General features: G+C 40.1%; 1 protein-coding gene and 1 non-coding gene across 2 annotated transcripts; both read right to left on the bottom strand.

The window, feature by feature from the left end:
- Positions 1–6,103: 6,103 nt before the first annotated feature.
- TRNAE-CUC (transfer RNA glutamic acid (anticodon CUC)) lies at positions 6,104–6,176 on the bottom strand. The gene has a single exon. It is a non-coding gene; the product is annotated as a tRNA-Glu (tRNA).
- A 2,652-nt stretch (positions 6,177–8,828) lies between these two features.
- On the bottom strand, positions 8,829–12,295 carry LOC104587116 (Tetratricopeptide repeat (TPR)-like superfamily protein). Its single transcript, XM_010244583.3, has one exon. It carries the CDS (start codon positions 12,059–12,061, stop codon positions 8,948–8,950), a length of 3,114 nt encoding a protein of 1,037 aa, XP_010242885.1. The 5' UTR covers positions 12,062–12,295; the 3' UTR covers positions 8,829–8,947.
- Positions 12,296–14,189: the final 1,894 nt, after the last annotated feature.

Raw genomic sequence — 14,189 nt, 5'->3', positions numbered from 1 at the left:
GAACCAGTTGCTTAGATCCATGTTCACTTCCCTATAAGAGAATTTTAATTTCTACCAAGATAAGGTTTAAACTTGGTATCATTAAAGTCGATCATTCTTCGCTTTCGATAAAACCATATCATATTTTCAAAAAAAAAAAATGATAAAACCATACCATAGGTATTGAGACATCACCGGTCTCTTTAACAATTATTCAGGTACTATTTTCCTCAAGTTAACTACCAAATTTAACCTATTTCTGAAATTAGGTTGAATTAATTTATATTTCTACACCTTGTAATGGTGTAATGGGAGTTTTAAGATATTTATTGAAACGAACTATATGGGTTTGATTACATGAATCTTATTTTATTATTCAGGATTCATAAACATAAAAGTTTGGCAAAAATGCCAACCTAAAACAGCCCTTCTTTTTCATTTGGGCTTGGGAATGATAAGCCAAAGTGACAAACTAATTGAATACTCAATTAGTTTAAACCCCATATTAAATCCCGCTGCTAGGGTTGTATAGCCAAGGAAAAGAAAAAGGTTTAATTTTAAACCCCTGTGAGAGAGGTTGTCTTATTGCCGCTATGTGTAATACTCATGCAAGCAATAAGAATAAAGGTTCGATTATGATACCGGAAAGCATGATACTAAAAACTTGTAACCAATCAATCCGTATCAAAAGTAGGGGTGGCAATTAGACGGGTTGAGTTGGGTTCAGTTTGGGTTATTCTTCAACCCAACCCATCTGACCCACTAATCCTAAATAACCCAACCCAACATATATATATATATATATATATATATATATATATGTGTGTGTGTGTGTGTGTGTGTATTATAGAAAATACAACAAAAGTTATAAATAAATATAGAAAATGAAAAATGACAAAAATTATAGGAAAATATAACAAAGATTTTAAACAAACATAGAAAATAAAAATAACAAAAATTACACCATAGGTAAGAGTTTTTATGTTCAAACTGGGCTTTGGGCTTTAGGCTTTATAAAAGGGTCAGGCTTGAACTTGGGCCTAAATATTTTTTGTTAATAAAGAGGCAAAACTCGATCCAAACCTGACAAAACGCAACCCATGAACAGGTCTGTTCAACACCAATTGATGAAGATTCTTGCATAGAGGTGTAAATCGAGTTATGTCGGGCTCGACCCATTACTGTAGCACACAGGCCATGTTGCAGCCTAACCCATAACTCTAGGCCGTGTTGGGCTTCGATTTTCAAGCACACAGGCTTGCATGGCATGACATGACAAAGCGGGTTGTGCTGCCACGGGCCCACAACTCGACCTACAACATGGTCCGACACAACCCATGCATATATTTATATTTATATTATTATATATAATAATTATATAATTATATACATATATGTATATGTAATAATAATTATATAACATATTAATATATAATTTTTTTTAACTTTTTATTATATTATTTTGTTCCAATTGTATTGTAATTTTTTTAATTTCATTTTATTATTTCATATATAAACAATTGTATACATCAAAATTCATATAAAATAAAATTTTAATTTGTTTTCAAATTTTTTGTCTATTTTGTTAATTTATTTAAAAAAATTTCACTATTTTTTAATTATTTAAAAAATATTCCTCTTATGGCTTAACCTAAAGCCTGGCCCAAGCTTGCATGGGCTCGTGCCATGGGCCATGTTAGGCCTGATCTCTTAAGGATCGCAAAGGAGGCAGGCACAACCGACATAGGCCCGCTAAACACTAGCAGCCGGCAAAGTCGTGTTGTGTTGGCTTGACATGGCCCAATTTACACCTTTACTTTTTGTATAAGTCACGTGAAAAATAATAAAAATATAAGAAGAGGAAGAATGAAAATTTGTTCATTTTCAAATGCTCCAATTGTTGTTTTTAATTCTTTTTTTATGTTCGGATGGGATTGATTAGTAAGAGAGGAGTTGGTGCTGAACAAAAATAAAAAGACTTGATTATAGGCGATGGTGAGTGATCTGGTGCTACTTGCTGGTAGATAGCTCGAACACCGAACTAAGTAGGTCACCTAGCTAAGCTGCAAAGAAAGAGATCAAAGTGTTCGGGTTTCTTTACTCAGGGTGATCACTCCGATGCTTAAGTCAGTGAAGGGTTTTGAGAGAGCTAGAGAGCTATGAAAGCTAAATTAATTGCGCGCACCTCTTATGATTGAAGGAGACACCTTTATATAGGTGCATGTAGTTGTGACCATAACACGTTTGAGATCTCTGGGAGGACGCGGCCATAGCACGTCCAAGTTCCTTAGAAAGTTGTTTGCATTCTTGGGAGCAGTTTCTCAATCGGAAAAGGAATCCACATAAATTAACTCTAAAGCAGGCGGCGCAGGAGACAGGTCTAACGATTGAGTGACGTGATCCCATAGGAGTGGGCACGATGTTTCTCTTCAAAGTGACTGGTCGCCATGTCAGGCAGGTTGGCAACTGGGTCCTAATCAGGTCGGTAGGGTCTCAAGGGAGGTCGCCCCTAATGTCGAGGTCCCTAGCTCAATCATGATGAAGTCGCCACCTAAGTCTTCATTAGGTCAGTGGAGGTAAGTTACCTCTTCTACCGACCTAGTCCTATCGGGATTTTACGCTATCAGGTTGGCGGAGGTAGGTTGCCTCTTTCACCGACCTAGTTCTGTCAAGATCTTACATTGTCAGGTCAGCAGAGGTAGGTCGTCAGCTAGGTCTCTATCAAGTCAGCGGAGGTAGGTCGACCACCACGTCATGCAGGTTGCTACCTGGACCTTAGTTTGGTCGATGAGACCTCGGCGGGAGGTCTCCCTTCGTGCCAAGGTCTCAAGCTCAGCCCTAAGGTGGTTGTCTTGACCTTGACGAAATGTCTACAGGTCAGCCATGGTGAGGTGGTGACGAAGTGCCCTCAAGGTGTGCGGGGTGCATCCAACGTGGTTCCGAGTAGGTCTCTGTCATTTTGGCTAAGGCAAACCATCGCCTACATGGTGTTGAGGTGTCATGTGACGATTCTAGGATTGCCATATGGGGCACTATCACTAGAGGGCCAAATTTGCCCTATCAATTGTTCCCCACTCTCGAGTTGAGGTCATCACGACAGTAGATCGTTGCACATCTCTGGCCCAAAGTGACAGTTCAACTGGCTTTTTTTTCTCTCTTTTTTTTGTGCCAACCCAATTTGCTCGCCTAAGCAAGAAGAGTCTAAGGGCTAAATGTAGCAATAGGTAGATCATCGCCATCTTGACCACCGGGTGCATGAGCGAACTCATCAACATGAGAAGAGGTGTAGGGGGCACTCCGAGGACATCTCCCAAGCTAGGGATGTAGCCATCGAGGAGTTTCGTCATTCACCCAAGTACTTCAAGAGCGGAGTTAGTCGTACTTGCCCTCAAGAAGGGCTTCAAATTGTGCCATGCTTCCTTAGGTCGCTCCACTCACAGACTTCTACGTGGTGTCCCTCAAGCTGGTCCTCGAGGAGGTGGCCGAGAAGGTCAATGCAGAGCCCAAAACTGAAGTGGAGGATAACGGAGAGGGCAACGAGAATGATGCCAACAAGGGTGTTGTCGACGAGGATGGGGATGATGTTGCATGTTTGAGCGAGATGAGGTGCACTAAGCGCGGGTCAGTCATTTGTTGTCGTTGTGTTTCGAATAGGTCGGCTTGAGGGAGCCTTAATGCTAAATGTGGTTTGGCTTCCCATTTGTAGATTTTCTCCAAAGTAAGTGTATTACGAGTTGGCTCATCCAAGTCGCTAAAGTGAGTCTTAGTTACGTCACCGAAATTTTAACAGGCCAGTTCACTCTTAGCACCTCGACAGGGCTGACCTGCAAGGGCAGCTCCATTGTCTGTTGGTCGTCAACTCTCGCAGGGAGAATGGAGGGCTCAACCTGCGGGGGTAGCATCACAATCAGAGTTGGGATATTTTGTTCAGGTGAGACCCCTGGAATTTGTTCTGGCTAATCATTCTAATTCTGCCCCCTACGGGAGTTCCTTCGATCCAGGTGTTGTTGTTGTTGTTGCTTGAGGATGCCATTACTTGAGGGTCAAAGAACAGGTGAGAACTTAGGGTCCGTTTGGTTCATAGTTTGAATCAGAATCAAAATCCTCTGGAATCGGAATAGGAATGGTCCATTCCCATAGTCTGTTTGGTTCTGATAGGAATGGGAATGGGAATTAAAATCAGTAGGAATGGGATTTCATTCCCAAGGGAGGGGCAAGGAATGGCCATTCCCTCAAATGTGGGAATGCCATTCCAACAGGAATGGGAATGGGATTCCAATTCCGCCCAACCAAACAGTTGGAATCAAAATAGCCCATTTCGATTCTGATTCCAAACCCCTATTCCTACAAACCAAATGGACCCTTAGCTTTTGTGTAAAGTGTTCCCACAGATGGTGCCAATTGATGGTGCATGATTTGGTGCTCCTTGCTGGTAGACAACTCGGACATTGAACTAAGTAGGTCGCTTAGCTAAGTTGCAAAGAAGGAGATTAGAGTGTCAGGGTTGCTTTACCCGAGGTGGGCACTCTGATGCTTAAGTCAGGGAAGAGTTTTGAGAGAGCTAGAGAGCTGTGAGAGCTAAATTGCGCATACCTCTTCTGATTGAAGGAGATGCCCTTATATAGGAGCAAGTAGTTGTGATCGTAACGCGCCCGAGATCTTTGGGAAGACGTGGCCATAGCATGTCCAAGATCCTTAGGAAGTTATCCGCCATGCTTGGGAGCAGTTTCTTAATCGGAAAAGGAATCCACATAGGTTAACTCTGAAGCGAGTGGCAAGGGAGATGGGTCTAATGGTTGAGCAATGTGATCCCGTAGGAGTCTGGCATGATGTTTCACTTCAAAGTGATCGGTCACCACATCAGGCAGGTCGCCAACTAGGTCCCAGTTAGGTCGGTAGGGTCTCGGGTGAGGTTGCCTCTAATGTTGAGGTCCCTAGCTCGGTTGTGATGAGGTCGCCACCTGAGCCTTCGTCAGGATGGTGGAGGTAAGTCACCTCTTTTGCCGACCTAGTCCTGTCAAGATTTTATGCTATCAGGTCAGCAGAGGTAGCTCACTAGCTGAGTCTCCGTCAGGTCACGGAGGTAGGTCACCTCTTCCACTGACCTAGTCCTGTTGAGATCTTACACCGTCAGGTCGGTGGAGGTAGGTTGCCGGTTGGGTCTTTGTCAGGTCGGCAGAGGTAGTCGCCAACTAGGTCTTTGTCAGGTCAACGGAGGTAGGTCGCCAGCTGGGTCTTTGTCAAGTTGGTGGAGGTGTAGGCAGGTTGACCACCATGTTATGCAAGTTGCTACCTAGACCTTAGTCTAGTCAGTAAGACCTTGGTTTGTGTCGAGGTCTCAAGCTCGGTCCTAAGGTAGTCGTCTCGATCTTGATGAGGTGTCTACAGGTCGACCATGGCGAGGTGGTGATGAAGCACCCTCAGGGGTGTGCGAGGTGCATCTGACATGGTTCTGAGTAGGTCTCTATCATTTTGGCTAAGGCAAGTCATCGCCTACATGATTTCGAGGTGTCATCCTCACATGGCGCGCTGTCACTAGAGGGACAAATATGCCCTTATCAATAGGTTAGAAAGAGAGTAGAGTTGCAGAATTAAAATAAGTTGAGAGAGAGAGAGAAATGACATTTTGAGGTGTTGAGAGAGAGAGAAATAGTGGTTACCCATTGGATAACCATGACCCAGCCCAACCCACCCATTAAATAGCACTTTATTGGGTTACCAACCCGCTAGTAATCTAGGCTAAATGATTACAAGTTTACAACCCAAACCGTTAATTAATGGGTGGATTAGCGGGTTGGGTAAAAAAATTGCCACCCCTAATCAAAAGTGATAACCAACTAGGCGTTCAACTATGATACTGAAAATATATCATATCAAAAAAAATTGTGACAATAAACCTATTATAAATGTGTTAACCAATCAGATTGCATTTATCAAAATTTACGTATGGCTTTGATTGGTCAAAGCTCTTCCGTGCCCTGTATTTTTTATATCATAGATTTTCCTCATTCACACGATTTAATGGATGAAAGATATATGGTATGAAAAGAGTTTTGACCCATCAAAATCATAGATTTCTGATTTTAACTGTAGAGTTATAAACATTTAAAAGCGTGGTGATTAGTTCCGTTGCCGGGACTCGAACCCGGGTCTCTCGGGTGAGAGCCGAGTATCCTAACCAACTAAACTACAACGGATGATATTTTCGAGAATAACAAATTGTGCCCTTAAAAAAAATGTTCGGGAGGGCTATTATGCTAAAGTCCCTAAAAGTACAAGGTGGGTACTAGTTTACTTACTTAGAGGAGAAAGACTAGAATAATTTAAGGTTTCAAATATCAATCGGTTCAACTATGATATGGAAAAGATATGATATATCAAAAACTTATCAGTCAAATGGAATCATAAACGTAGTAGCCAATCAGGTGTAATTTATTAAAATTTATGGGTGGATTTTGATTGGTCAAAACTTTTTCCATATCATATCTTTCCTATATCATAGATTTTCCCAATATCAATATACTTAGGTATGCTGGATGGGACATATCGGATATTTTAATGAGTTCAAATCTCCTCCTTACAAAGCACGCCTCATAACGATCTCACAACACGTTTCAGCCATGCATTAGAACATCTCTCCATGAATAAAAATTTATAATTATGGAGATGTTCCAGATGGATGGCTAAGCATGCTGTGAGGTCAGAGTGAGGTGCGCTCTTTGAGGAGCAGATCTGTACTTTGTTTCAACAACATGTTTTATTCCCTAAAAATACAACACGTTTTATTTATTTATTTATTGTTTTTTTTTCAAACTTGCTTAGGGGCAATGCTTTAAAAAACGACCTGGAACCAGAACAGTTTTGGCCATCGATTTCTGGGTCGATGGTTCAACCGTCCGGTCTGAACAGATGGTCGTTCTAATAAAATAAATTTAAAATAATAAAAAATAATTAAAATTTAAAAACGGCTAAAAGATGTTGAATGGGTCGAACAGGTCGACGGTTAAAGCACTCGGGTCAACGTTTCATTAACCGATTCAACGATTTTTGGCCAGGGACTAAGTTTGGGGTAAAACGGAACCGTCTGCTTGAATAGTTCTTAGGCCGAACGGTCCAACCGTTTGGGTCAATGACGGTTCAAAAAACATGCTTAGGGGGTCGTTCTAAGGCCTATGTATCCTTTGAAATAAATTAAAAAGGCCAAAGGACCAGAATTTCCCATATCAATAACCCACTAACATGATTTCAGCCAATAATTGCAATATTTTGATCCTATGTTAAAGTGAAAAACCTAATAAGCCATAATATACATTGGTCAAGCTAAGAAATCAACTTTCTAGTGAAGCTAATTTTAATAGCTTCTTCAAAACAGCTCAATCAAAGTTGAGCCCTCCCAAACAGGTTCTCAGAAAATTGATAATTAACATATACCAAACAAAATTTTCTTTGTATACCAAACAAATTTGGCACATTCATCTCTCCCACCCACAAGAACTGTACCGAGATACCCATAGAATATCACAGCTGCATATCAGGAACATCTCCCATACTTGTAGGTTATCATTCATGGAGAGATGTTTCTATTATGCAGCTGTGGTGCCTGTGGGTGTGACGGGATCTCCTCACACATGGGTGTCTCATAGGGACATCCACCATGCATTGGGAACATCTCCCATGAATAATAACCAGTAAGTACGGGAGATGTTCCCAATGCATGATAGGATGTGTGTGAGGCTCTTGTGAGGCGCCAAGTGTGAGGAGCAGATTCGGTCTCCCTGTGGGTAGGCGAGAGTGGAGTTTTAGTGGGTAGACTCTGGACTGAAAGTTGAGTTGTTCTGTTTGTGTAACTGACCAGTGAACTTTTCTAGAGTATACCATCTATATCCATCCTAGGGTTTCAATTAAATACCACGCACCCTGAGGTTTACCCATACAGGAAGTTCATTGAAAGCAAACATAATTAGGAGTAAAGAATTATGGCTTTGACTGTGATACTGAAAAGACATATTTATCAATCAGGTGGAATTAATCAAAATTCGCATGAGGTTTGATCGGTCAAAACTCTTCCTGTACCATGTCTTTTGGGCATCATAGGTTTTCCCAAGAATTATGAGAGAAAGCGGACTACATTACTCGGAACATATGGAGGCAAAGAAACATATATCCTTTTGAAAGTGGCTCCTTCAAACCTGTTAAAGTAAGAAGCATATTGAACTATAGGGTTTAATATCTTACAGGGTTTGATTTCTCACATTCTCGCATTTACCCTATGTTTGATTTGAGGGAAAAAGTAGGGAAACCTATACAAGTTTTGTAAAGGTTTCCCTACCTTTCCCTACTTTTTCCTTCAAACCAAACACAGCCTTAGGGTTTGATAATTTCTCTCATTTGTTACGAGTCGCTTGTATTTTTTTTTGTTTTTGGCTGTTACAAGTCTCTTGTTGGTAGTTTACTACCATCTCTATGTAACAGACTGAATTGTAGAAAAATACACCAAATAGCTTGAACCATTTTTTGCAAGTTTCTTATCTTCAATATTTGCAAGGCCAAATAGCATATAATCCTTTTCGATGTTTCTGTTCAAGTAAGAAGCATATGGAATCGTAGGAAAATACAACAAAGGCAACCACTCAACTTGAACTTTATTAACACTTTTAAACTGATTTAGAGGATTAAATGCTTCAAATCAGATTTCAGTACAGTTTGCATAGTTGAATGTGTTAGTGGGGCCTCACAACCAGTTGTGTTAGCACATGTTAACTCTTGTGAGCTCACCAATATAGAGAACATTTACCAAACCGTCAATTGATCTTTTTTTTGTCTTTTTGATATGACCTGGGAATAAAGAGTTTTCATTCAAGGCAAAATTCTTTTGTGTAAATAGGAGATTTGTTGACAGCAGCTTCTATCCTGCCTGATAAGGGTATAAATATGGATTCTGGAACAATATTTGAGCTCAATATTCTTACTACCAATAATCAGTACAAGAGCACTTGCCCCCACTAAAATGATGAAAGCGATAGGGATCTCGAAGAATAATTTTTCGTCTGACAGCTGCACTGACAAATTTATAAAAAGAGTGGCAGTCACCACAAACACGAAGGTTCTTGAATATTCTGATTGTTGAATTCTCTGGAGTATTAATCAAGCCAAATGCAAGAGCAAGCTTCTCACTGTGGTTCCAAAGATTGTGCTCTTTCTGTTCTTCATCTGTGTCATGCAATGCAAAGTTTGTCTCAGGAATATAACCTGCTTCTTTGATAATCTTCTTCAGCTCCTTCAATTTCAAATATATCTGCCTAGCTTGAGGATGGGACTGGTCTCCCATCCCAAACGAAGTGACCTTGTTCTTCAACCTAGTCCAACTGCAAGCTGGCTGCTTCTTTATGTTATTTAGTTTCATTGTTCTTCTGACATCCTCTACATCTTCCCACATCCCACTAGTTGCACACACATTTGATAGAAGAACATATGCTGAATCATCTGATGGATCCAACTTGAGAAGATTCTTGGCAGCTATCTTCCCAAGCTCCAAATTACCATGGGTTCTACATGAAGCCAACAAACTCCTCCAAACAAGGTCATTTGGTGGAACTGGCATTTCCTTTATAAACCTTTCAGCATCATCAAATCTCCCTGATCTCCCAAGGAGGTCAACCATGCAGACACAATGCTCCATTCCAGGCAGGACACCAAATTCTGAAGACATTAAAGAATAGTATGCAAGACCTTCATCCACTAAACCCCCATGGCTGCATGCAGATAGAAGTGAAACAAAGGTTACGTGATCTGGGTTTGGTCCTAGTTGTACCATTTCATGAAAAGCTTCCCTAGCTTTCTTGAAATCTCCATGTCTAGCGAACCCTGATATCAATATATTCCATGACATTCTTGATCGGCTGCTGGGTTCAGGAAGAATTTTAAGAACATCATCCATTTCTCCACATTTTGCATACATATCCATTGCTGCATTTATAACATGGAGGTTTGAGTCGAAACCAAGTTTAATGACAAGACCATGAAGTTGTTGGCCTTCCTCCAATGTTGCCAAGCTAGCACTAGCAGCAAAGCCTCCAGAGAAGCTGAACTGGTCAAACTCCATTCCTGCATGCCGCAACTCCACAATAAGTTTGACAGCTTCTTCACCACGACCATTATGGGCATTTGCAGCAATCATTACATTCCATGATACAATACTTTTATTAAGCAATCTGCCAAATATGAAATTGCTTGAATCTAGATCACCACACTTGGAGTACATTGTCAGAAGAGAATTCTTCACATAATCATCTCTTTCAAATCCACTTAGAATTATATGGGCATGGAAAGGCATGCCATATTTCAATAGATCATCTGGAGTAGAGCAAGAACCAAGAACATTCACAATGGTAATGTAGTCTGCAAATGTTCCATCTTCTCTCATCAAGTTAATGGTCTTTATTGCCTCACCCGGTTCCTTGGTTTCAACATATCCCCCTAGAAGTGCATTCCATGTAACTACATCCCTCTTTGGCATTACTTTGAAAACCAGTTTAGCCGTTCTCATTGTGCGACAGTTTCCGTAGGCAGTCACTAATGCATTCCCCAGAAGCAAATTGTCATGGAGCCCTGCACGGATTATAACTGCATGGAGGGTCTTTCCATAGATTAGAGATTCATGACTTGCACATGCAACCAATGCATTAGCAAAAGTCACATGGTTTGCTATTTTTCTAGTCCCTGAAATTTCTGCCAAGAGTTTTAGGACATCTTGATACTTCCCATCCTCTGCATAGCAAGCGATCATGGAATTCCATGAAATCAAATCCCTCTCAGGCATCTCTTGAAACAAAAGCTCTGCATCTTGAGACTTTCCAGACTCAGCATACATGTTAATAAGAGTATTAGATATGCTAACCACTAATTCCAATCCGAGTTTAACAACTAGACCATGAATACCCATGCCCCACTTAAGATTATCAACGCAACTAGAAGCTGAAAGCAAGCTAGAAAATGTAGCAGAATTTGGTTTTACATTGGCATGACGCATCTGATCAAAACATTTAAGTGATTCCTCATAAAACCCATTATGTGAATATGATGATATCATTGAATTCCATGATATTGTATCACGTTCCTTCATCTGACAAAAAATATAGCATGCATCTTCCATACAGAAAACACTACCAAACAAGGATATAAGAGAATTAGAAACAGAAACATTAGACTCAAATCCAGAAACTATAACATGTGCAAGAACCTGAAGTCCCAGCAATTCATCCTCGAGCAACCCACATGCACTAATAACTGTTGCCAAAGAGTTCTGATTGCAACTGACCCCTTCATGCCGCATTTTGATATAAATCTTTACCGCCTCCTCTGGATCACCATTGTTTGAATAGCTAGCCATCAAGGAAGTCCAAGAAACTACATTTCGTTCAGGCATCTCTTCAAAAACCATCCGGGCATTACAGGTTAAGCTATATGTGCCATAAAAATGCAGAAGTGCACTGCTTACAAACACATCAAATAACAGTCCCATTTTAACAACAAAGCCATGAATTTGGAATCCTTGACAAACCATCGACACAGACCTGCTGCAAGCGGTTAACAAGCTGGCTATCACATATCCATTGGGATTAATGCCTTGGTCCCGCATTTCACTGAACAATCCAATTGCTTCTGCGTAAAAGCCTACTCTTACATAACCAGAGATCATGGTATTCCACGAAGCCTTATTTCTTTGAGGCATCTGATCAAACAATGCCTGGGCAATATGAACGTTTTCGAATTTTGAATACATATTTATTAAGGTATTTGAATGGAAGAGACTCAAGTTGATGCATTCCTTGATACAAATTGCATGTAAAGCTCTCCCCGTAGCCAAGCTCGTAATCTCTGAGAATCCCTTTGTGGGAAAGGCAGAGATTTCTGGGTTTGGGTGGTCGGAAAGGATGTGAATTCCATGGTTGATGGGCTTTTGTTCTTTGCATAGGACTGAGGTCGATTGGTGTTTCAAGTGTTTTGGGAGGGAAAGGAAGGAGAAGGAAGTGGTCGACAACGCTGGCTTGAATCTGAAAGCTGAATATTGCTTGCTAAACATAACAAGTTCTTAGTCCTCAATTGGTCCTCACTCCTCACTACACCACTTTCAGTCGTGCATCGTGAACTATCTTCTATCGTCTATTTCCGTACTTTTATGTTTTCATTTTCGTTATGATTTTGAAAGAAGTAGGAAAGGAAGGGAAAGTCAGGAAACCAATACAAGGGTCCTGTTTGTTTGGATTATTACTAGGTTTTTGAAAAGCTATAAAGTTCAATAAAGATCATTCATAGTTTGGTACACAGCTCTATGGAAGAAAAAGCACAATTGTACAAAACAGGAAGCTTCAATTAAGGGTGTCAATGGACCGGTTTTGGACGGATCAAAAAGACATAGTGGATTGGATCAATCCGTTTCAAAATATTTATTAGATTGAATTGGACCCGGTCCATCTGTAATAAATTTATATTAGATTTGGTTGGATCAAGCCAATATCCGATCAATTGATATAAGATAAGAATATAGGTGTCAATGGACCGGGTTTGGATTAAAAAAATTAAAAATAAATAAAAAATAAAATATAATTGTTGGATTCGAACCGCACGGACATCCATTCTAACAAAAAAAAAAAGAAAACAAAACTGTTGGACGGTTCAAATGGTTTGACTGCCTGAATCATTAGTTTGCTTAACAAATCAACGGTTTTTTAAGAAATAACAGTTCTAAGGTAAAATGGAACCGGTCACCTGACCGATTCCTGATTTTTTTGGTCCAATCGTCCAATCTGATCGGGTTTTAAAAACCATAGTTGGGACCGTTCATCAACCTCAAGCTCCTCATTAGCAATAGAGCTAGATAGAGGACAGGGCTATTGGGTTTGGTAATGGCAAATGCCTTGGTCGTCCTCTACATCTGACCTCATCTATGTTTGTATGTCAGCCTTTGCAGTTGATTCCCAAAAAGCCAACACGTTCAATGGTTCTACTTCCTAGGTGGTGCAGCCCTGAATTTGAAGTTTTGACCTTCAACGACATGGAAATGGAAATGATTTGGACGACTTCAATAGGAATGACGGTGTTGTTTAGCCGAAGGGGAGGCCTAGGGATAACATGCTCAAGCAGGGGAGGGTGTATATGCTGGAGACGGGAGCTTGGGGGTTTGGGTGGCTACTGGTCTTAATATCATTCATCTTTTATCACTTTCTTATTTGTTAGGTTTTATTTTGAAAGCTTAAGAAATAATGGAGGGTAAATTTGATATTTTGTCTTTTTTGTTAATATTTAATGGTGATAGTAATTGTCAGAAAACTTAAAGGATACTTTTAGATAATAGGTAAATAGTAAAAGTAGAGTTTGTCAATTTTCACAACCTTAAGGATATTTTAAGAAATTTGCCCTATATTTTATTACTTAAATGATTTTATTAATGCACATATAACAATAGTTCAATAATTCAAGAGCATTAAAAAAAGTTCCAAGAGCATTAATACACCCCAGTTCAAAATATTGCAAGATAAAAACCGATTCATAAATTTGAGACGTGTCTTTGTGTTCAAATATAGAACCCCTCTTCACATTCTAAACCCCGAAACATTAGTCTAAAATTTTAAAGATAAAGAAAAAAAGAATATCACCCTGTAGAAAAACGTACCAAACACAAATTTTGACTTTGGATGAATAACCAATTCATGTGGAGGTGAATTAGGCGAGTTCAAATCTGTGTCCCACCACCTCTCGCCCCTCAAACACCCCACACACTGAGCGTCATGTTCATTCACACGCGATCAGCATTCCCGCGTGTGGGGCTAACAGGACGGTTGTGAGCTTGTCCCGTTAAACCCAAAACTAGCCCAAAACCCTCATTTCTAGATTCCCGCCCTCTCAACTGATCCCTCGTGCTTGAACCGGTCATCCCCTAACCCCCGTTCTTTCTGAAAATTAAAACATATCATTCTATATCTATGTTATATAATGAGAATACTAGCATTGGTTTCTATGTAGACTATAGAAAGCTAAATCATGCAATTTGTACTATAAATATAAAGTTTTTGGTAGTATAAGAAAAGGGTCATTTACTATAACACCCCCTATAGTTTTACGGGCTCACTTATCCCTACCTTGTAGTTTTCATGTTACTAGAACACCCCTATAGATTGCAATCAATTTATTTAATTGACCTTTTACGAAGA

The sequence above is a fragment of the Nelumbo nucifera genome, chromosome 6 (assembly GCF_055504915.1).
Source record: "Nelumbo nucifera cultivar China Antique chromosome 6, China Antique-T2T, whole genome shotgun sequence".
Taxonomy (NCBI): domain Eukaryota; kingdom Viridiplantae; phylum Streptophyta; class Magnoliopsida; order Proteales; family Nelumbonaceae; genus Nelumbo; species Nelumbo nucifera.
The sequence above is the reverse complement of the archived record's forward strand: the minus strand, read 5'-3'. Positions and strand labels throughout refer to the sequence as shown.

Coding starts and splice junctions, on each gene's coding strand:
- LOC104587116 (XM_010244583.3), bottom strand. CDS start 12,061: ATGTTTAGCAAGCAATATTCAGCTTTCAGATTCAAGCCAGCGTTGTCG.